The sequence below is a fragment of the Somniosus microcephalus genome, chromosome 17 (assembly GCF_052327205.1).
Source record: "Somniosus microcephalus isolate GS21.2 chromosome 17, FLI_Smic_1.0, whole genome shotgun sequence".
NCBI lineage: Eukaryota > Metazoa > Chordata > Chondrichthyes > Squaliformes > Somniosidae > Somniosus > Somniosus microcephalus.
Window position 1 is genome coordinate 19,204,002 of NC_141003.1, and position 21,647 is coordinate 19,225,648.

A 21,647-nucleotide genomic window follows, 5' to 3' on the forward strand; every position below is an offset into this window, starting at 1 on the left:
TCTTTTCTTTCTCTCTCTATTAATCCAATCTTTCTTTCCCTCTCTTTATTTCTCTTTTTGTACCTGATTTGACTCTAATTCACCATATTTCCTTCTCCGTTGTTCCTCTGTTTATTTCTCATTAAACCTCATCGGTTAAGGAAATGAGCTGCAGGTCCCATCGTTCACCAAGGTCCGAGATGCCCCGTTGCCCTCATTGCGCCGTCATCAGCTCGCACTTCCAGTAATTTGCAGCGCAAAAATCTTTGGAGCTGAAGGGTGAGGGATAAAGTCTAACTAACGGAGCATGCCCCGAGATGCCCCCGCTCCAGCAAATTATGGGCCATTAATAACAAGTATGTGCATTAACGTGCATCAAACCAGTATTTGGGGAATTTGGGTTAAAAATTCACCGAAGCTCCATTAATGACGAAACACCAAATGTTAGAGGCTCTGCTCAGTGTGAACAGCTTCGTTGATGGTATCTGGGCAAGCCGGACTGGAAAATCAAGATTCCCAAACTCACTGCTCCCTGCTCGTTTCAAACACTCAGTAAAGGCACATACCTGGTTTTCTGCCACCATTGTTGTGTAATATGTGTTTAAAAGGCATAAAAATAAAGGCATTGGCATGCAGCTTTAGATTTCCCACGTTTCCTGTAAAGATCCCACCTAGTATCAAGCCCACTGAAAGGGTGTTAAAGGCCAGCAAAGTTGAAGCCAATGGAATAAAAGGGACAGTGGCAGCATGGATACAAAATTGGCTAAGTGACAGGAAACAGAGAGTAGTAGTGAACAGTTGTTTTTTGGACTGGAGGAAGGTATACAGTGGTGTTCCCCAGGGGTTGGTTCTAGCACCACTGCTTTTCTTGATATATTAATGACTTGGACTTGGGTGTCCACGTCACAATTTCAAAATTTGCAGATGACACAAAACTTGGAAGTATAGTGAACAGTGAGGAGGATAGTGATAGATTTCAAGAGGACATAGACAGGCTGGTGAAATGGGCAGACACGTGGCAGATGAAATTTAACGCAGAAAAGTGCGAAGTGATACATTTTGGTAGGAAGAACAAGGAGAGGCAATATACACTAAAGGATACAATTCTAAAGGGGGTGCATGAACAGAGAGACCTGGGGGTATATGTGCACAAATCGTTGAAGGTGGCAGGGCAGGTTGAGAAAGCGGTTAAAAAAGCATACGGGATCCTGGGCTTCATAAATAGAGGCATAGAGTACAATAGCAAGGAAGTTATGATGAACCTTTATAAAACACTGGTTCGGCCTCAACTGGAGGATTGTGTCCAATTCTGGGCACCGCACTTTAGGAAGGATGTGAAGGCCTTAGAGAGGGTGCAGAAAAGATTTACGAGAATGGTTCCAAGGATGAGGGACTTCAGTTACGTGGATAGACTAGAGAAGTTGGGATTGTTCTCCTTAGAGCAGAAAAGGTTGAGAGGAGGTCTGATAGAGGTGTTCAAAATCATGAGGGGCCTAGACAGAGTAGATAGAGAGAAACTGTTCCCATTGGCAGAAGGGTTGAGAACCAATGGACACAGATTTAAGATGATTGGCAAAAGAACCAAAGGCAACACAAGGAAAATATTTTTTATGCAGCGAGTGGTTAGGATCTGGAATGCACTGCCTGAAAGGGTGATGGAGGCAGCCTCAATCATGCCTTTCAAAAGGGAATTGGATAAGTACCTGAAGGAAAAAAATTTGCAGGGCTACGGGGAAAGGGCGGGGGAGTGGGACTAGCTGAAGTGCTCTTGCAGAGAGCCAGCACAGGCTCAATGGACCGAATGGCCTCCTTCTGTGCTGTAACCATTCTATGATTCTAACTGGATCACTTGTCAAAAGCAGCACCTAAAACTACATGGTCACTTTTTCAATGGTCAATTTTTGCGATATGAGGATTGTTTTCAAAAGCTCCATGTCAGGATTTCATTGCAAGTGGGCAAACAAGATCAAAAGAGGCATGCCAGAGAAATTAGATGGCAATCGAGCTGAATTGGCCACATCCACCATTCTGCCTCCAATCATATCATACATACATAGAAACATAGAAAACATAGAAGATAGGAGCAGGAGTAGGCCATTCGGCCCTTCGAGCCTGCTCCGCCATTCAACGAGATCATGGCTGATCATCCAAACCCTAGCACCCGGTCTCTACACCAACAGCCATCCCACCCAAGCCCTATCCCTGTAACCCCATAACCCCACGTATTTAATCCCCCTAACACTAAGGGCCAATTTTTATCATGGCCAATCAACCTAACCCGCACATCTTTGGACTGTGGGAGGAAACCGGAGCACCCGGAGGAAACCCACACAAACACGGGGAGAATGTGCAAACTCCACACAGACAGTCACCCGAGGCCGGATTTGAACCCGGGTCCCTGGCACTGTGAGGCAACAGTGCTAACCACTATGCCACCGTGCTGCCCACTTACCACTGTAAGTGTGCCAATGCTCGCAGATATGGTTGGTAGCATCTTGGTTGGTGCAGCCAATCAGACTTTACTGGCTGTTAAAAAGAAAGACTTGCATTTATATAGTGCCTTTTATGACCTCAGGACATCCCAAAGCGCATTATAGCCAATTAAATACTTTTGTAATGTAGGAAACGCTGCAGCCAATTTGCACAAAGCAAAGTCCTACAAACAGCAATGTGATAATGACCAGATAATCTGTTTTAGTGATGTTGGAGGGATAAATGTTTGCAAGGAGATTTCCCCTGCTCTTCTTTTAAAAGTGCCACGGGATCTTTTATGTCCACCTGAACGGGCAGACGGAGCCTCGGTTTAACATCCAAAAGGCGGTGCCTCCAACAGTACAGCACTCCCTCAGTACTGCACTGAGGTGTCAGCCTAGATTATGTGCTCCAGTCCCTGGAGCGGGGCTTGAACCCACAGCCTTCTGACTCAGACGCGAGAGTGCTACCCACTGAGCCACAGCTGGGTGTTTAAGTCGGAGTATTTATTGACTTCTGTTTGCTTTTTAAGTAATCAATAAATTTTATTGGAAGGTCATGAAAGAAAACCTTTATGACTTTTCCAGCTTGCTCATTACTGCATTCGCAACCTACTGAGGTTCTCTTTTTAATGAAATCTCACTGTTTTAACAAATGCCAGACCAAAACGAAAAGATTCTGCCTTTCAGTGCAAAATACAAACGGGTGATTTCCAGCAATGGGAGAAGCTGAGCACTTGGCATTTTACATTTCAGTGAGGTCTTTATATTCACTGGATTCACAATTTCACCGTTTATCACTCCTCTAACTATTTTTGTGCATTATTTACCCTAATCTATGGTCTTCCTGCTTTTTTTTTCATTTCGCTACGAATTCAATTTAATAAACGTCGCTGCGGTCTGTCACCATAAAAAAAAATCATTATCCCATTCCCTGCTGCTCTCCTTTATGCTTACTGCCGCACCTTTGAAGGCAGGAGCAGCAGTGGGCGACAGGTCGGGCAGGTATCGCACACAGCGGAACCTTCACTCGCACGTTGCCACCGATTAGTGCACACTTAGCGTGTGTGTTAGCTACGCTACACGTATTTGTTTTTTTTTATCGTGTGTGAGCAAAATATTATAAAAGTTGGTTTCCAGTTAATAGTCCACGCATTAAAGCCCGTTTGACATTAACCAAAAAAATGTGCAATGTCTGAACGTGCGTTGTATTCTTTTTCCAGGTTGGGATCTGTGGGCGCACCGGCAGTGGAAAATCTTCCCTGTCTCTGGCTTTTTTCAGGATGGTGGATATATTTGAAGGTCAGTCTTGCCATAGGTCATGCTGTCTGCCAACGTTGTAAAACAGTTAAGTGTATGGTAACCTTCTTATTTAATTACTGCGAGAGCGCAGGACATTATCTCAGGCATTGATTTACAGCTTCGTTTCCACAGGGAGGAGTCACTTGGCTGCTCTGATTTATGGTTAAACCAATTTTTTTTCACTGGCTGCTCCTGGTTAAGGCTCACAATCGAAGGATTTCATCAATCTGCAAACATGATTTATTTAACTGGAAAAAAAACCCAAATGGCTTAAGCAACAATAAATTTGAGAAAGTGCTTGGCTCTTTGTTCTTTGTACTTACAGTGTTTTATTGTATTTATATAATAGGTAAAATCGTCATTGATGGAATAGACATCTGTAAGCTCCCTCTTCATACGCTTCGCTCCAGACTTTCCATTATTTTGCAAGACCCTGTACTTTTTAGTGGATCCATTCGGTAAGCAAGCACTTACAGCCATTGCTGGCTCCAAGACCCTAAGTGTTCTTTCCTTGGTCTTGGATAGCGGCCCAGACTATGCCGTAAATAGGAATGGCACGTCTGCTCATCTGCTATGTGTCAAATTCACCATTGAGGTTTACATTAAGCACAGAATGTCATTGCGATGAAAATCCGAAAGCGTTGAATGTGTAAAGAGCTGAAGAGAAAGCAAGAAAGACAGATATAGAACCCAGTGAGCTTTGAATGCCTAGACTGTTTCCTAGCTTTTCACAGCGATAGGTTCCTCCACGTAATCAAAGTAATCTCGACTGTCAGAGCCTTTATAGCATAGGTCTTAAAATCTCTGTCGCCCTGACCATGTTCCCCAGCCATGGCCATTAATTAAGTACAAGTCTAAACACTTATGGAGAGTTGCCAGTGGAAATAATGTCATGCTCCCACTGGTATGACACAGCAAAAGAAACATAGAAACATAGAAACATAGAAGATAGGAGCAGGAGTAGGCCATTCAGCCCCTCGAGCCTGCTCCGCCATTCAATGAGATCATGGCTGATCATCCAAACTCAGTACCCTGTCCCTGCTTTCTCCCCATATCCCTTGATCCCTTTAGCCTTCAGAAATATATCCAACTCCTTCTTGAATATATTTAATGAATTGGCCTCCACTGCCTTCTGTGGTAGAGAATTCCACAGGTTCACCACTCTCCGGGTGAAGAAATTCCTCCTCATCTCTGTCCTAAATGGCTTACCCCTTATCTTTAGACTGTGACCCCTTGTTCTGGACTCCCCGCCATCGGGAACATCCTTCCTGCATCTAGTCTGTCTAGTCCTGTTAGAATTTTATAAGTTTCAATGAGATCCCCTCTCATTCTTCTAAACTCCCAATCGACCCAATCTCTCCTCATACGTCATTCCTGCCATCTCAGGTATCAGTCAGTCAAGAAAAAGAATTAAACCACTTTTCCAGAGGTTTCTTGAACAATAATAGTTGATAAGAACTATAAGTCAAAAACTCACCAAATTATTTTAAATAGAATATCTATGGACAACAATGTGAAATGGAAAAATATATCTTTGTGTCGCGACAGCAATCCACTGATGCTTGATCAGCAGGTCATGTAATCTATTTCTTGTGATTCTCAGTGGCATTTATATACCTTTATAATACTTTTAAACTCCTTGCGACTGATAAATTGTGCAGCTCAATCTCTATGTTATGGCACAGAATATGACATATTGTGATCAGTGCAGCAGGCTTGGGAGGAACAGGTGACTTTGGACTTCTGGTTCCCAAAGTTCTCCACCACTGGAGTTTTCCTCGCCTCATGTCTGGGCCTGTTGTAGACCATTTGATAGAGATTGGTTGCTGTGATTAGCCAACAGCTTCCTTATTGTTGTACCATACGACTATCAAGAAGGTGAGCTAGATGGACCTTGGCCTTTCTTCATCTCGCAATTCCTATGTCCCTACATTCTAGCCTGTGATAGCGATATTAACCAGTAATTACCTTAAATCAAAAATCTACTGCTCTGCACACAATCACCCTGAATTTCCTCGGGCTTTCTGTCACAGCCATAGCCTTGTCGGAAGTGCGGCGGAAATCCCTTTCATGTGCGTAAACAGGGTTTCCACTGCACTCACGACCAGGTTATGATGGCACGGCAGCAAAAACTCAGAGGAAATTCAGGGCCAATAAGTAAATAACTAGTCGGCCTAGAAAAAGGATGCTTTAAGCAAGATATAGACTCGCAGGCCCTGAAGTTACATCATGAGATGATACTGTACGGATGCTTAATGTGTTTCTCTGAAATAACTCTTACTATTTTAGTGACAGTGTCAACCTATTGTAAATAAGTGGGTTGAGACCTCTGCTAAAATAGTGGAGAGAGGAACTTCAGGCAAATGTAGTAAGCATTAATACTCTCTTATCCCACAACATAATTTTAAGGTGAGAGACTTCAGGTGAGACCAGTGTTTACAAAGCATCACATAAGTATTACATTATCAGTGCATTACAGGTACCTCTGAAAGCTGGAAATTCATTCCAGTCCATTGGCCTTGGAAAACTAAGCTATCAGTGGAGTCACTAAGCTTTCATACATCACAATCCCAGTTGACTACCTATTTGTCCTGAGGCAATCTTTGCTGTAATAGTAAACACCTGTACTGAAATTCACCTAATGGGCTAGAAATTTGGCTCCTTTGTGCCTGCCGTTAGCACCTCCGGGGGGCGCTAATGGGGCACAAAGGGCTTATCGCCGGTGCGTTGGGGGGGGGGGGAAGTACCTCCCGAGAAATTCGGTGGGGCATTGCCGAGGCGCTACCCGATAGCACCGCGCCTCCGCCGGTAGCGCCCCGGGCCACTGCGCCACTGGCGATGACGTCATCGCCGTCTGCTGCGACCCCTTACCACCCCGCGGCAGAAATTTGGCTGCGTCCCACGAGGCTGCCGTGGGTGATGTCAGCGCCAGCCTCGCAGGTCACAAACCGGGCCGGCCTCCGCTCACGGGGCGGTATTTAAAGGGGAGGTGTGGCCGCGACCCGCGCTGCTATTTTCTTTTGGCGGTCGGCCCTTTGTGGTGGACCATGGTGTGGTCCTAGCCGCCATCACGCAGCCCGCACCGCGCCTTGGCACCGGGCTGCGACCGCGGCAAGACGCCGTCCTGGTGGCCTAGCGTGGGCCATTGGAGGCCCTGCAGAGTGTGCAGCGGCCCTCCCATTTAACTGAAGGGGAGGGGCGTTGAAACGCGGCAGCGCTCCACGGAGCCTCTGTAGTGTATGTAACTGTTCTACCTTTAAGAGAACTATTGTATGTAACCATCCACCTTTAAGAGAACTATTTTAGGTGTGGCACTACTTTATCCTGGCTGCTGTATACTGTAATACCGACAGTGACCACACCGGTATATAAGTGCTGTGGCAGAATTTATTGGGCAGATTCGCCCTGGCCTTCGAATAGTAAAGTCCTGTTTAAGTTACTCTTGTAGTCTGTGTATTACTTCGCTATACAACCCACAGACTTTACAGTGGCGACGAGTTCGATCTTACCCTGCGGCAACAATACTTCTGAAGAAGTAAACGAGCGTCGAAAAGAGGCACCCGCCCTCGTCGTTTTGCTGAGAGAAAACTCGAGTCTGCAGACCAAGAAAGGAGGAAGATTCAAACACGAAGGCCTAGAAATTGAGTGCCCTTAGCACCGATTTTGCGGCGCTAGAGGGCCTAGCGCTGCATTTGGCGCCGGCGCCGAAATTGCCTGGGGCCCTTACGCCGCGGTAGACCGGTAGCGCTGCGCCAGCACCGATGACGTCATCGGTGTGCGCAGCGTCCCGGTTGCCATGCCGACGGGCCCCAGCGCCGAAATTCAGTTGCGGCCGCCTCGCCCGTGACAGCCGCAACTAAGACTCTGGCAACAGAGTCTTACGAGTCTGTGCGCCGGCGCATTAAAGGCCCCGCGGCGGCCGGCCGCTTTCCCGCCGGCCGCCTGGCCGCAGCTCCCTCCCCGGACTTCCCCCCCCCCCCCCCCCGGAACAGAAGCAAGCCCGGCACTTGTCCGAGGTGCCGGGCTCATTTTTTAAAAGATTTTCGCGGGCCGCGATCGGGTGCAGGCAGCTCCTCTTTAAGGGAAGGAGGAGGCCTGCACTTCCCGAGCCTGCCGCACCGCATCGGGTGCCGCAGCGCCGGAATTGCGGCGCGAAACGGCAGTTAGCGCCGATTTACCGCCGCAAAGACCCTTCAGTAGCGCCGGCAGCCGTTTGGGCGCGGCCCTGCTGAATTTTTGGCGCGCGCAGGGGGACTTAGCGCCAGCACTAACTTCCGGCGCTAAAGCCCTGGCTAAGCCAAAACTCAATTTCTAGTCCGAAGTCTTCCATCAGCAACAGGCACGGATTGTCCCTTCTGCCATGGTGGTGAGTGAGCCGATCAACACGAGAAGCAAGTCGACCACGGTGACTGTGAGTAAAGGGAAAATAGAAACAAATAAACGGAGGATAAGGGCGGTGCACTCGACCACAGTCGAGGGGGAAAGGAGCCGGACAGAAGTCGGGCCCAGAGGCGCTGAGACTGGGGCAGCGTGGAGCAGAAGCCGCGGTACAAGCGGGCTGGGGAGCTTCGTGAGACGACTAGACCGCGACGGCGAAAAAGGCCGGACAAATACCGCAACCACGAGGCGCTGCGACCGGGATCGTAAGGCGCGGGAAGAGATAAAATAAATAAATCGCGGAGAACTCAGCCGCAGCCGGGGAGGGAAGCACCGGACTGCGAGAGGGCTGGGAGGCACGATTGAGAGCCGCGCAAGCGGGAGAGACAGAGCCCGAGCGAGAGCCGCGCGAACGGGAGAGACAGCGCCCGAGAGAGAGCGAGCGAGAGCCGCGCGAGTGGGAGAGACAGAGCCCGAGGAAGACTGAGCGAGATCCAGCCCAGCGGCTGAAACTGTTCGCCGTCAACGGGTTGTACCCAGCACCGGAGGGACAGAGCCTGAGCGAGGGAGACTGAGCGAGATCCAGCCAGCGGCTGAGACCGTTCGCCGTCAACGGGTTGTAACCAGAGCCGGTTGCCCGGCCGAGAGAAGGGAACGCGCTGAAGCCGAAGCGCAGGCTGCGAACCCCGAAAGCCAGCGGCCGTCGCCCGAGGGAAAAGCTTACCCCTCCTGCCAGGGGAAGAAAAGCGGGAACCGCCATCTTGAAAGTGGGCGGGGAAAGAAGATAAGCGCGGGAAACCGCGGGAAGCCGCCAGTAGGCGGAGAAAAAGACAGAAGCGGGAACCGCCATTTTGAAAGGGGCGGGGAAAGAAGATAAGCGCGGGGAAACCGCCATCTTGGAAAAAAAAAAAAATTAAAAAAAGAGTTAAAGAAATATTTCGTTGTTGTTTATCAGGGAGGTGAAGATGCCTAAGCGTGGTAACATCAACGATTTCGATTCCGAGGTAGAAGATTGGGCCACGTATGTAGAACGCATTGAGATATATTGTGAGGCCAATAAAATAGAGGATGACGATAAAGCTATAACCTTGCTAAACTCGATGGGGGTGAAGACATACGGGCTATTGAAGCATCTTCTAGCACCAGTTAAACCGGCGGATCAAACCTTCGATAATATTGTTGCTGTTCTGAAGGATCACTTGAACCCCACACTGCTGATGTTGGCGGAACGATTCAAATTTTATGCGAGAACGCAACGGAAAGAGGAAAGCAACGCGGAATACTTGGTCGAACTGCGTAGGCTAGCGAAATACTGCCAGTTTGGAGGAAATCTGACAGAGGCATTGCGAGACAAGTTCGTGTGCGGGTTGTCGAAGGAAGGAACGCAAAAGCAACTGCTCGAAGAGAACGACCTTACACTGGATAGGGCTGTCCTTATTGCAGCATCACACGAAGCCGCAGCGAAAGGAACTGCGGAAATGCAGCTGAAGGCAGCGGTCCTCAGTGTGGATCAAATTACTTCGGGTGCAACGAAATGTTATCGTTGTGGGAAGACAACACATGACCAGAACCAATGCTGGTTTAAAAACCAGGACTGTAGGAAATGTGGCAAACTGGGTCACATAGCCAAAGTATGCCGGTCAGGGAAGAAGACCAACAACCAAAAAAAAAAGCCATCACAGGAAAAGTACAACAAAGTACACAAGGTGGTTGAGAAGAGTTCAGATGGACAGAATTCAGATTCAGACCCAAGCGACCAGGAACTGGGTAGTCTGAGAATTCATAATGTGAGTAAGGAAGCTGACCTACAAACTATCTGGGTCATGCTAAAAATAGCCGGAGTCCAAGTGAGAATGGAATTGGACACTGGATCAGCCCTATCAGTCATAAATCGAAGGGATTACAACCGGCTATTCTCACATATACCCTTGAGAGATACCAAGTTCGTATTGCAGACATACACGGGGCATAAAGTATACCCCATGGGAAAGATAAGAGTCAAGGTGAGAGACAGGGGCAAAGAACACCCCGGAATGGACTTATACGTACTACCTGAGGGAGGACCACCACTTCTAGGACGGGAGTGGATCAAGAAAATAGACATGGAATGGCACTACCTCAAAGCAATAACGAGTGAGGACTCGGGGCAGACAATCAGCTCAGACTCTGAAACGGATGACGATAAGACCAGCCCAAGCATGAAAGACAAGTCTAAAATGAACTTGCTGACTAAGGTTGGTAGAACGAATGTGGGCATAAAGGCTTATGCTCCAGAGGAGAACAAAGTTTCAGAACAGAATTCCTCTGAACAACAACAACATAGCTTGACAGAGAATTCTGAGTCTGTTCAAGTTACAGACATATATATTACTGAGGAACATCGAGCTCGAACGCAAACTTATTTCAGATTACGACAGCAATTAGAACAATTGAATTGCCGTCTCGAGCAAGAGATGAAAGCAATGAAAAAGTTCTATGATACCGAATGGGAGAATCTGGAAAGACAACAGGAGCAGCTGGGGAAGAAAAGGGAGCAGGAGCACACAAACCGTCTGCACGAGGAGGCCAAACGAATCAAAGCTGATTCGGCTTCTGAAGGGGCGTGCTCCAATCCGGTGGAACAAGATGTGCCGCAACTGAAGGCGCTGGTTAGCAGGTTGCAGGCAGAAAAAGCTGAGTTGGTCGACATGACTTCCGAGCTCCTACTGAAGTTGGATGCAGCATCACCGGACGATTCATTTGTGGAAATTCGAATGATGGGGGCTGCGGATGATGGCGAAGTAGAAGCAGCAAAGGAGCCCCAGGACAAGGTTCTAAACAGCCCTGCAGCTAATGGAAAAGGGATGAGGACAGAAGAGTTAACAGTCAGCCAACTCCTCCAGGGCAAGGTTATAAACAGCCCTGTAGTTAATGGAAAAGGGATGATGGCAGAAGAGTTAACAGTCAGCCAACTCATTCATCTGCTGAGGGATAAAACTCTAAAATGGGAAAAACTTAAATACGAGCCTCAATCTTCAAAGGGAAGGGAGCTCTCAAAAGTCATTGGAAGAGCTGAGGTGGCAACCCAGACTGAGAAGTCTGCAGCAGAACAGCCCTTGGATGCCAAAAGTACGCTGACGCATGGCAATGTAGAACAACAGAATACTGAAACAGCTACTTCAGATCAATCAATCTCCGAATGAAGTTGAAGTATTGAAATCACAAATGAAGTCATTAGTAAAAGACTTGCAGGAAGCCCAGAAAAAGCGGGATGAATCTGAACGCATGATGAAGTCTCTTCAGGACAGATGTCGGGATTTGGAACAAAAGTCGGCTAACGTCCAGCTGGGTAAGGAGGAAATAGAAGACCCTCTCGCTGGCCTAGCTCAGGACGACACCGAATATTACCATGATCTGTTGAGTGACACTGAATATTACGAAGACCTGGTCTGCCCAGCTTGTGCCGAGAACTCCCAAAGTGCCGAAATCAGGATGAATCACTTAAAGTCTAAGGAACATAGGGAGATGGTGGCGTTACAGCTGGCAGCTGACAATGGAGCCCCGAGAGTCTCCAAGAAGCAAAAAAGGAAAAGACGAAGCAGAAGATGATAACCAGCTGAACCATTATTACCTCTACCCGATCACACACGTGGTCCCCCGAACGGAGCCAAATCAGTTGGAAAGTAGGAAAATTTCCCAAGGCAATCCAACTGTTTTTTGTTTGTTTTAAAAAAGTCAGCAATGCTGGTTCAGAAGTGATGGAAGTAAAGCTGTTAAGTCTAGGGAAGGACTATGGGATGAGTCCCTCTAGCAAGGTGACCCGACTACACCACGGAGGCGTGGTCCGGACCGAGTCAAGAAGATCAGAGACTGAATCTGTGAACTGTTTCCCGCAGAGACTGAATCTGTGAACTGTTTCCGCAGAGACTACCTCTGTGAACTGTTGTAACATGAAGTTGGATATGTTATGATGTTATGTTAATGGGGAATAAGTATGTTGTAAGCTAAAAAGGGAGGATTGTAGTGTATGTAACTGTTCTACCTTTAAGAGAACTATTGTATGTAACCGTCCACCTTTAAGAGAACTATTTTAGGTGTGGCACTACTTTATCCTGGCTGCTGTATACTGTAATACCGACGGTGACCACACCGGTATATAAGTGCTGTGGCAGAATTTATTGGGCAGATTCGCCCTGACCTTCGAATAGTAAAGTCCTGTTTAAGTTATTCTTGTAGTCTGTGTATTACTTCGCTATACAACCCACAGACTTTACAGCCTCCACCAAGCGCAGCCGATCGCGCCCTGATACCAACTCGGTTACCGCCCCACCAGGAAGTGGAGCACCCGACATTCCACTCCACTTCCTGTGCAGGGCGGTAAGCCGAATTCTGTGGCCGGGGCGATGCTTCCGTGCTGGGCGCTAAATGTCCGGCCTTAACTCGGTTACCGCCCCCAAATGGGGCGTAACCGAATTTCGTGCCCTTTCACTAATGGTGCACAAGAGTCTCAAACTGATTGGGTTCTGCAGAAAATTGCATTCTCACTGCAAGCATCCAGCCGCATTTCAGGCTGGGGCTCTTTTCTCTAGAAAAGAGAAGACTGAGGGGTGACCTGAGAGAGGTCGTTAAGATTATGAAAGGGTTTGATAGGGTAGCCGTAGAGAAGATATTTCCACTTATGGGGGAAACCAAATCTAGGGCCCATAAATATAAGATAATCACTAATAAATCTAGGAGAAACTTCATTACCCAGAGAGTAGTTAGAATGTGGATCTCAGTGCCACAGGGAGTAGTTGAGGCGACGAGCATGGATGCATTTAAGGGGAAGCTGGATGAACACATGAGGGAGAAAGGTATACAAGAATATGTTGATGGGGTGAGATGAAGAAGGATGGTAAGAAGGTGGTGTGGAGCATAAACACCGGCATGGACCTGTTGGGCTGAGTGGCCTGTTTCTGTGCTGTAATTCCTATGTAACTATGATCACCACAGGACAACAAGACATAAATGGAATGCTCGAATTTCTAGTAAGAATTTTTCTCTTTTGTTTTAATGTTGCGATTTTGACATCTTGGGGTTGAAATTGGCTTTCAGCGGTAGCGCGAAACATGCGATAGCCAATCGGCATCCCAGTTTACACCTCGTCCAGTTGACTTCAATGGAAAAGAAAATCGGGCAGGGTGTCGAATGGGCTGCTGATTTCCTATTTCCCGGTTCGCGCTACCACCAAAGGCCCAGTTCACTGCCCCTCCCATGTCCCTGAACTTCCGTCAGTGTTCTCCCGGTCTCCCCCACCGTAGCTTCACCAAAAGACTGGCGTGACCCCCCCACCCAGAGAATCAGCCTCAATAACCAATTTTAACAGTTTAGGCCATTTCTCTGGAGGTTCCTCTGGCCTCAGGCTGACAGTATGGCAGGAGGTGGGGAGAATCACCGCCCCATGGAATTTCAAGGCCCTCTTTATTAAAGATTGTTCTAACCCGAGATGTGATCAATTTCTAAAGCACTTATCCCCTTGTCAAAAAGAAATTCGAGCACTTTTCATTGATAATCAGCTCAAAAGCTGTTTTATATCCCGGTTTTTAACCCCTTTACCTCGAAGCGGACATCTCTAAGACCTTGACCAACTTGTAAACGGTCTTGCAGCAGGCAGAAACCAGGCTAACACGGGGTCGCCATTCTCCGAGACTGCTTAAGAGTTGCCACCTGGCTCATTTTCCGTAGGCCCAGCTGGGATTTTGAGATTGCCACTGGTAGCTGGAGTGACCATTTTTAAAGTTTGCTTGTTCAAGGCATTATATTAAAAAATAGGGCCAGTTAAAGCTGGCTTCAATCTACCAGTGGATATATGAGAACCCCAAATAACAACAGAAAATGCTGTAAACACTCAGCAGGTCAGGCAGCATCCGTGGAGAGAGAAACAGAGTTAACTTTTCAGGTCTGTGACCCTTTGTCACAGGTCACAGACCTGAAACGTTAACTCTGTTTCTCTCTCCACAGATGCTGCCTGACCTGCTGAGTGTTTTCAGCATTTTCTGTTGTTATTTCAGATTTCCAGCATCCGCAGTATTTTGCTATTACCTATATATGAAAACCCAAGCTGGGTCTGTGAAAAATCAGCCTAGAGGGAAGGCTGGACTATATATATTTGGATTCTCCAGTTGTGGTAAACAGGAGGGAGCTGGGACAAAGTGATACTAACTTGACATTCTCACTCAAAGGCCACAGGACTATCTGTGTAGGAAATATGAAAATTGACCCTCGTACATTAGATGGTGTCCTTCTGAGGTTGAGGTTACATCATTTTGAGGGCGCAAAGGGGAGTAGTTGGCTTCAGATTTCGCCCCTGTTTGATTTTGGTACTTGGTGCCAAAACTGGGTCTCCAACGCTGAAAATAAATCACCAAAACTGTATGAAACGAAAATGAAAATATGATTACAGTGATATTTTTACAACCTTTTCTTTTCTAGCTTTAACTTGGATCCAGAGTGCAAGTGCACCGATGACAGGCTCTGGGAGGCATTAGAAATAGCTCAGCTGAAGAACATGGTCAAATTGCTGCCAGGAGGATTAAGTACGTCTGCGCAACTCCATAAAACTCTTTGTAAGACGCCGGAATTAAAAATATCGAGGATGAGGTTTGATGGTTTAATGCCGATTCTCACAGCACTGACCCCGGCATTGTTCAGTTTGTTTCACCCAGTACCTCACAAATCGTCCTACGACACCCCTATTGCTCAGGGTAGAGCTCAGTTAGTTAGTTGCCATCTCCTGCCCATACCCTGACGCATGATCCCAAAAATATCTTGGCGAGGTAGGTTTTTTCTTTCCTTTTCCTTTATTTTCTTGGCATGCAGACTCTTTCAGTTGGAAGGGTAGGCTGTCGAGACCACAGATTGCTCCTTCACTGACTTTGGTGCTTCATTTTAACCCTTTGGGATCATGGAGTCAAGGCAAAAGCTTATGTTCCAATTAAATAATATGGGTACAAAAAAAAAATACTGCAGATGCTGGAAATCTGAAATAAAAACAGAAAATGCTGGAGATACTCAGCAGGTCAGGCAGCATTTGTGAAGAGAGAAACAGAGTTAACGTTTCAGGTCGATGACCTTTCGTCAGAACCGCCAGTCATCGACCTGAAACGTTAACTCTATTTCTCTCTTCACAGATGCTGCCTGACCTGCTGAGTATCTCCAGCATTTTCTGTTTTTATATTAAATAATATGGGTGATGTTTCTCTTGGGATTTTTAGTAAGGGGTGTTTCTCTTTCATACACACTCTCACTCTCTCTGTTAACAAACGATTAAAATGAAGAACAAAATCACTATGGGGATACCCATTTCATTCACTCAAAAGAATTTAGGGTCCATTAACAACAACAACTTGTATTTATATAACACCTTTAAATGCAGTAAAGCGTCCCAAGGTGCTTCACAGAGTGTTATCAGAAAAAATGTACCCTAACACAGAGGAGGAAAGATTAGGACAGTTGAAGCGGTAGGTTTTAAGCAGCGTCTTAAAGGAGGGGAGAGATGTGGTGAGGCAAAGAGATTCGGGGAGGGAATTCCAAGCTTTGGGCCGAGATGGCTGAAGGCGTGGCCGCCAATGGTGAGGCGAAGGAAGTGGAGGATTCACAAGAGGCCAGTGCATGCCATTCCCAAAATTGGTTGCTCAGTCAATGCTGTGCACATTGTGCTAATGAAACTCCCCATGCGAAGTGGAATGAGTCTGAGCATCAAGTTCTTGGTAAACATAGGCCTACTGCTCAAAATTGCTCCCAATTTGGCACTAATTGGCGGAAGTCACACTCACAGACTTAATTTGGCTCGGGTAGGAATTGGAAAAATGCCACATCTGTGCAGTAGAGGGCGCTCTTCTGAGTTTGGAACTGAAGCATGCTGCTCGGCCAATGTGGAGGGAGATTCACTCTGCATACAGCTGTGCTATACCTGACCCGAGAGTGCTCGATTCTGACACTGAGTGCCCGACATGGATTATGTTCCATTCCCCAACTTTAACATTTTTTTAGAACAAGAAATGGTGACCCATACTACTTTACAGTTCCATATACAGGAGACTTCGCGATATCCGGCACCCACGGGACCGAGTTGCTGCCGTTCTATCCAAACTTCCGGATAGACCAGCGTTTATGTTGTCAGGTACGAAGGTTTTCATCTCCGTATCTGACAGCAAACACTGTTGCTCAGCAACAGCTTGTAAACACTCGGCCCAGTAGCTTGGAAGCGTCTCTGAAGCTGTTGCTAAGCTACAAAGACGTTTTCCAGAGCCTGCCTGTGAAAAGAATGCTAGGAGAAGAAAAAAAACCTACCCAAAACAGCTGCTGATTTCTGCCGCTAGATCGAATTTTCCGGACATACAACCTCCGGATAAACCAAAGTTTCCTGTATACCAGAAGAGCCCCAGTGGCTCACCTAAGTAACTACACTTCATGTGTGAATCTTAAACAGTCTGGGGGTGAAATTGGTCTCTGCCAGTAACATGAAGCGGGCTCAAATGGAATCGGCATTCTGTTTTACATCATGCCCAATTTTCATTATCATTGAAGTCAATGGGTCCACTGCACCATTCCTTATTCTGTCATTTCATGCTATTTTCACAGAATCACAGAAACCCCACAGTGCAGATAGAGGCCATTTCGGCCCATCGAGCCTGCACCGACACATATCCCACCCTATCCCCGTAACCCCACGTATGTAATCCCCCTAACACTAAGGGTCAATTTATCATAGCCAATCAACCTAACCCGCATGGATATATAAAATGAAACATAAATGTCATACTTTTCATTGCGGTTTATGTGAGAAAATAAGATTCTATTTGGCAATAGTGATATTATTCAGTGAGGATAATAGTGTATTGACTTGGCCTTGATTATAAAATCAAGCAACTTTATCTACTGCATAGACTTGAGTACAAAAGTCTAGGCTGACACTCCAACGCAGTACTGAGGGAGTGCTGCACTGCCGGACGTTCTGTCTTTTGGATGACATGTTAAATCGAGGTCCCATCTGCCTGTTCAAGTGGACATAGAAGATCCCATGATACAATTGAAAGAAAAGCGATAGAATTTCCCGGTGTCCTGGCCAACATTTATCCAACTGGTCATTTTCTGGTTGTGGGACCTTGTTGTCTGATGCATTTGCCTACACGCCAGTGACTACACTAAAGAAGTAATTCATTTTGGATACCTCGAGGACATGAAATACACTGTATAAATGCATGTTCCTTCTTACTGTGAGAAAACTTCCAAAGCACAGTAAACTACTGATGCTGTCTATCATTTATGTGCCAACAACTAGTGAAAGGCCAACAATTGACTGCGGTGCTTCAAAGCCTGAACAGCACTTGACCTATGGCTTGAACATGTAAATACAGCCTGCTTGTTCTCTTTGCAGATGCCATGGTAACTGAAGGTGGAGAGAACTTTAGCGTTGGACAGAGACAGCTCTTCAGTTTGGCCAGGGCCTTTGTGCGGAAGAGCAGCATTCTGATCATGGATGAAGCTACAGCTTCCATTGACATGGCTACAGTAAGTTAAACCTTTGAGGACAGATCAGCACTTTACTATCACATAACAGAAGACATAAGGTTAGACCTTTGGATGGGTTTACAAAATCTGTATGAAATATTTCACTTAATTTTGACTTAATGGGGGTGAAATTAAACTTCGGCATGGGTGTAAAATGGGCAGTAGTGGATTGGCCGCCCGTTATACATCCTGTCTGATTTTCGTTTCCAGTCAAGTCCTCTGGCAGCAGATCTTCATCTTCTTCGTGACCAGCCTCTTGGGGCCATGACTGGCGTCCTCAGTATGCTAATCATGTCCTGATGATGCAAGAGGACCAATTTCATGTGGTCCTCTTTCTCATCAGTTTCAATGCGGCAGTTCATGGCTGCCACTGGGTTCGTGCCCGAAGTCGGATGTGAACCAATTTCTAGGTCCATGACTTTACACGACTGGAAGTGCAACAGCTCTGCCAAACTAGAAACCTGGTAAAGCAACTTCTTCATGAAATGTCGAAAGTCTATGGATTATTTTCTTTCTGTTTTCCATACAGTTAAAGGAGAAAGAAAATGTAGGAGAGCGCAATTGTTTAAAGTACTCGCCTTTTAGAAGATTTGTCTTTTTTAAATGTCTGATCGCACATCAACTATGGGGAACATTCCTATGCATCCTGCAGCACCTCTACTGCAAACTAAGGGGGCCACAACTTCAAACCAGCGCAAGAGCTGCCCTGTACCAGGAAACCAAGGTTGGGAAGCTTGCATTGTGGAAACCAGTTTGCAGCATGGTTTACTGGGGTCGGCTGGCTCGGGAGTGTTTTGGAGACACACACCTTTTTTGCAATGGGCCTACTCTAAGGCGCTCCTTGGAACTGTAATCACTGGAAGGGCCTAGCAGAGAGGGAAACCCTACTCGAGTGTCTCCATGCCAACAGGAAAATTGATGTTTCTTAACTGCAAAATTGCACGGAATATTTTTTTTAAGTCATTTTTGCTGGGGCATTTCTAAACTAGCGGGCTCTCTGTAACTTCTAACTCTGTTCTTCTTTAATAGGAGAGCATTTTGCAGAAAGTAGTGATGACAGCCTTTGCCGATCGTACTGTGGTGACAATCGCAGTAAGTACAAGTGATTACGTTGAGTATTTGTGCTATTATAGTCTTCATATTCAACCTTCATTTGTATTTTCCTCATTTATAAAGCATTGACTATTGCTATGTTGTGAATATTTATGGATGTTTGATGTCTATTGTCTTATTCTTTAGCATTGTATTACATTGATTTGTCTTTTCCACTTTCTGAATTGTTTTATTTAAAGGCAATCTATATCTAAATGATGGCATCAGCTTTAAGTACCAATCAATGATCCAGGGTTATCACCGCACTTGTGTACCTTGCCGAAATCCCCAGGGTAAAATGGTGGTGCTAAGTATAAACCGTGAAATGCCTGCCTCATATTGTATTGTTGTAGTTACACAAATAAAAATTAAGTCATTGGGAAAGTTCCACAGGAAGCATCAGTTCTCAGTGACATCAAACTTGACAAGAAAGATGTCATCACAAGGCACGAGGCTAAAGGGTCTTCATCGTCAACTTTGCCCAGAAGGAGGACATATCATGATTTCATGTCCTTTAAAACTAATGAATTCACAATGAGCACTCCGAGCATGGGAAACTCTGTAACAGCATCAATGAAAATGAAAACTACCCTTAACTCTGGCAGTTAGAATGAATCAGAGACAGAGAAAACACAGTGGGGGTAGATTTTGACTTTGTGTGACAGCACAAAATGGGTGATAACGAGGCGGCAGCCCGTTTTACATTTCTCCCATTGACTTCAAGGGATATAAGAATCGGGGGAGATGTACAACGGGCTGCCGACTCGCTATCGCCAGTTTTACACCATCGCACAAAGTCAAGATCTACCCCAGTGAGAGGGGAAAAAAAGACAAAAAAGTAGATTATGCAATTAAATAAGTGACTTGAGTCAATGTGCCAGTCAATACCATAAGGTCAAAGGAATAGAGGCAGGTACTTAAAGCCCAGAATAAATCAGAATACAGCACTCGCTAGGTGTGGTAGCCACATTAAAACAGCAGGTTGGGTTAGCTCAATCTACCAGTCAATAGCTCTCCAGGATTGTTCCTCTGAAGCAGATGGTTTCCTGTGATTCTTCATTACTTGTGTTTATTGCCTCTTTAAGTTTCTGCATATTTTGACAATCTTCCTTTTGTTGTTCTATTCATGATTATTCGTCTCTCTCCTTCACTATCTCGGCCATTCACTTTTTGTTTTTCTCTGCTGTTTCTCCTTCTAGCATCGTGTGACTTCCATTCTGGATGCAGACCTAGTGTTAGTCTTTTGCGAGGGTATTTTAGTGGAGTGTGGTGCTTCCTCAAAATTGCTCTCCCAGGAGGAGAGCATCTTTGCCTCTCTGGTGAAGTCCAACAAGTAGAGGAGTCCAGTGCACTCCATTGGCACAGAGTCCAGCTCTTGGGTTGGTAGACTCGATGGTTACCGGCATCGGCCATGGCAGCTTTGATCTTCATTGTTTTTCTGCTGGAATCTTCATGTAAACACGCAAGCTTGCTGCGTCTCGAGTACCAAAGTTGATGTGCTGGCGTTGCGTGGCTTTTGTACTTTGAGACCTGTGCGGCTTTTGTAGTTCAAGATCTAGGCTAATGCCTTGTAAAGAAAATGTGCTTTGACTTTCATTTGTTAAGCAAAACTTAATCTTATCATGAAGAAGTGAGCTGTTAACCCCTAAACTTAAAGAGCCCTCAAAGATCATTTCAGACTTTTACTGTCATTGAAAGAAAGTGTTCACATCTGGTATGTGACTATCAAGATATTGTTAATTGTAATAAATTAGCTGTAATTCGTATTTTGGTTAAAAGGTAAATAGTGACTCTAGAAACTCATCACAGGCACAAACAACCTTTCTGGTGATTGGCAATTGTTTTGGTTCCTCAGTCAACCTGCTCTTAACTTCATAGATTGGCAGCTCTTCAATTTATCGTTACGTTCCATCTGTGCTTGCTGATTGCAAAATGTAATTTCTGTAAGCAAACACTATTTAACGAATTAAAACTGCTTTCACATTCATTTGATGCATTCACAATGACAGAGCCCACATTCACAATGGTTTTCGCCCCCTAAACATACAAGGGTGTATTTTCCTCTGGGTGCTAAGTGTAATGAGAAATAGACTTCAGTAAACAAGTAAGCAAGACAAGTAGTAAGTGGAAATAGACAAAAAGTTTGTTTCTAGCACTACTCTGTGTCTTGCTTTTGACTTAAAAAGGGTTCTCAACAACTGTGAAAGTTTTGTTAGAGGCCAGTGTTAAATAATATCATGCAACCCCGCATGGGGGAAATGGAAACTGAGCTCTGAACTCTCATTTAGAATGAGAATTAACTATTTCAAAGTAGATCTTACGGTTACAAAAGTAATCTTTGGGGGATTCAGATAGAATCCAGGACATGCAGCCCTGACCCAATCCAACTCCTGCTAGAAGCCCTGACTTAACCTGATTTCTGTTAGCAATCCCAACCTGACCCAGTTCCTATTGGAAAACCATACCTTGCCCTGACGTGACCCAACTCTCACTGGCATCTCATGTACTCGAATGAACTTACAGCTGAAAATCAGGCATGTTTTATAGGACAAGATGGACGTATATGGCCGATGATGTTATAAGTGTTAGTTTTTTAAAGATATATGAATAAAATAAAATATACTCACGCACGAATGGGTGAACTTACAGCTGACAAGTTGAAACAAACTATCTAAGACAATCTGTACTTCCTGGTCTATAAAATGGACTTTGTAAACGCTTTCTTGGCCCATTTCAATTAAGCTCTGCGCGCACTACACAGCTTGATGAATGACATATTGACCTTTTATAAGCTACATGCCAATTTAGCTGCATGAGAAGTGGAAAATGACATTGTTACAGGCACACTTTGGGAACGACAGCCTAGTGGTTTTGGTACTGGACTAGCAACCAGGG

At 45.7% G+C, this 21,647-nt stretch overlaps 1 protein-coding gene across 3 annotated transcripts in view; it reads left to right on the forward strand.

Moving 5' to 3' along the window:
- The window catches only part of LOC147105547 (ATP-binding cassette sub-family C member 9-like), a 221,659-nt gene that overhangs the window by 194,798 nt on the left and 5,214 nt on the right, over positions 1-21,647 (forward strand). For 2 of the 3 annotated variants that reach the window (XM_086010011.1, XM_086010013.1), the window contains 5 exons: positions 3,674-3,752; positions 4,102-4,210; positions 14,580-14,683; positions 17,527-17,660; positions 18,690-18,752. In XM_086010011.1, the coding sequence (XP_085866137.1) occupies positions 3,674-3,752; positions 4,102-4,210; positions 14,580-14,683; positions 17,527-17,660; positions 18,690-18,752 (489 nt within the window). Of the gene's footprint in view, positions 1-3,673; positions 3,753-4,101; positions 4,211-14,579; positions 14,684-17,526; positions 17,661-18,689; positions 18,753-19,951; positions 20,132-21,647 lie in introns of all 3 variants that reach the window. The other variant, XM_086010012.1, reaches the window with a different exon arrangement.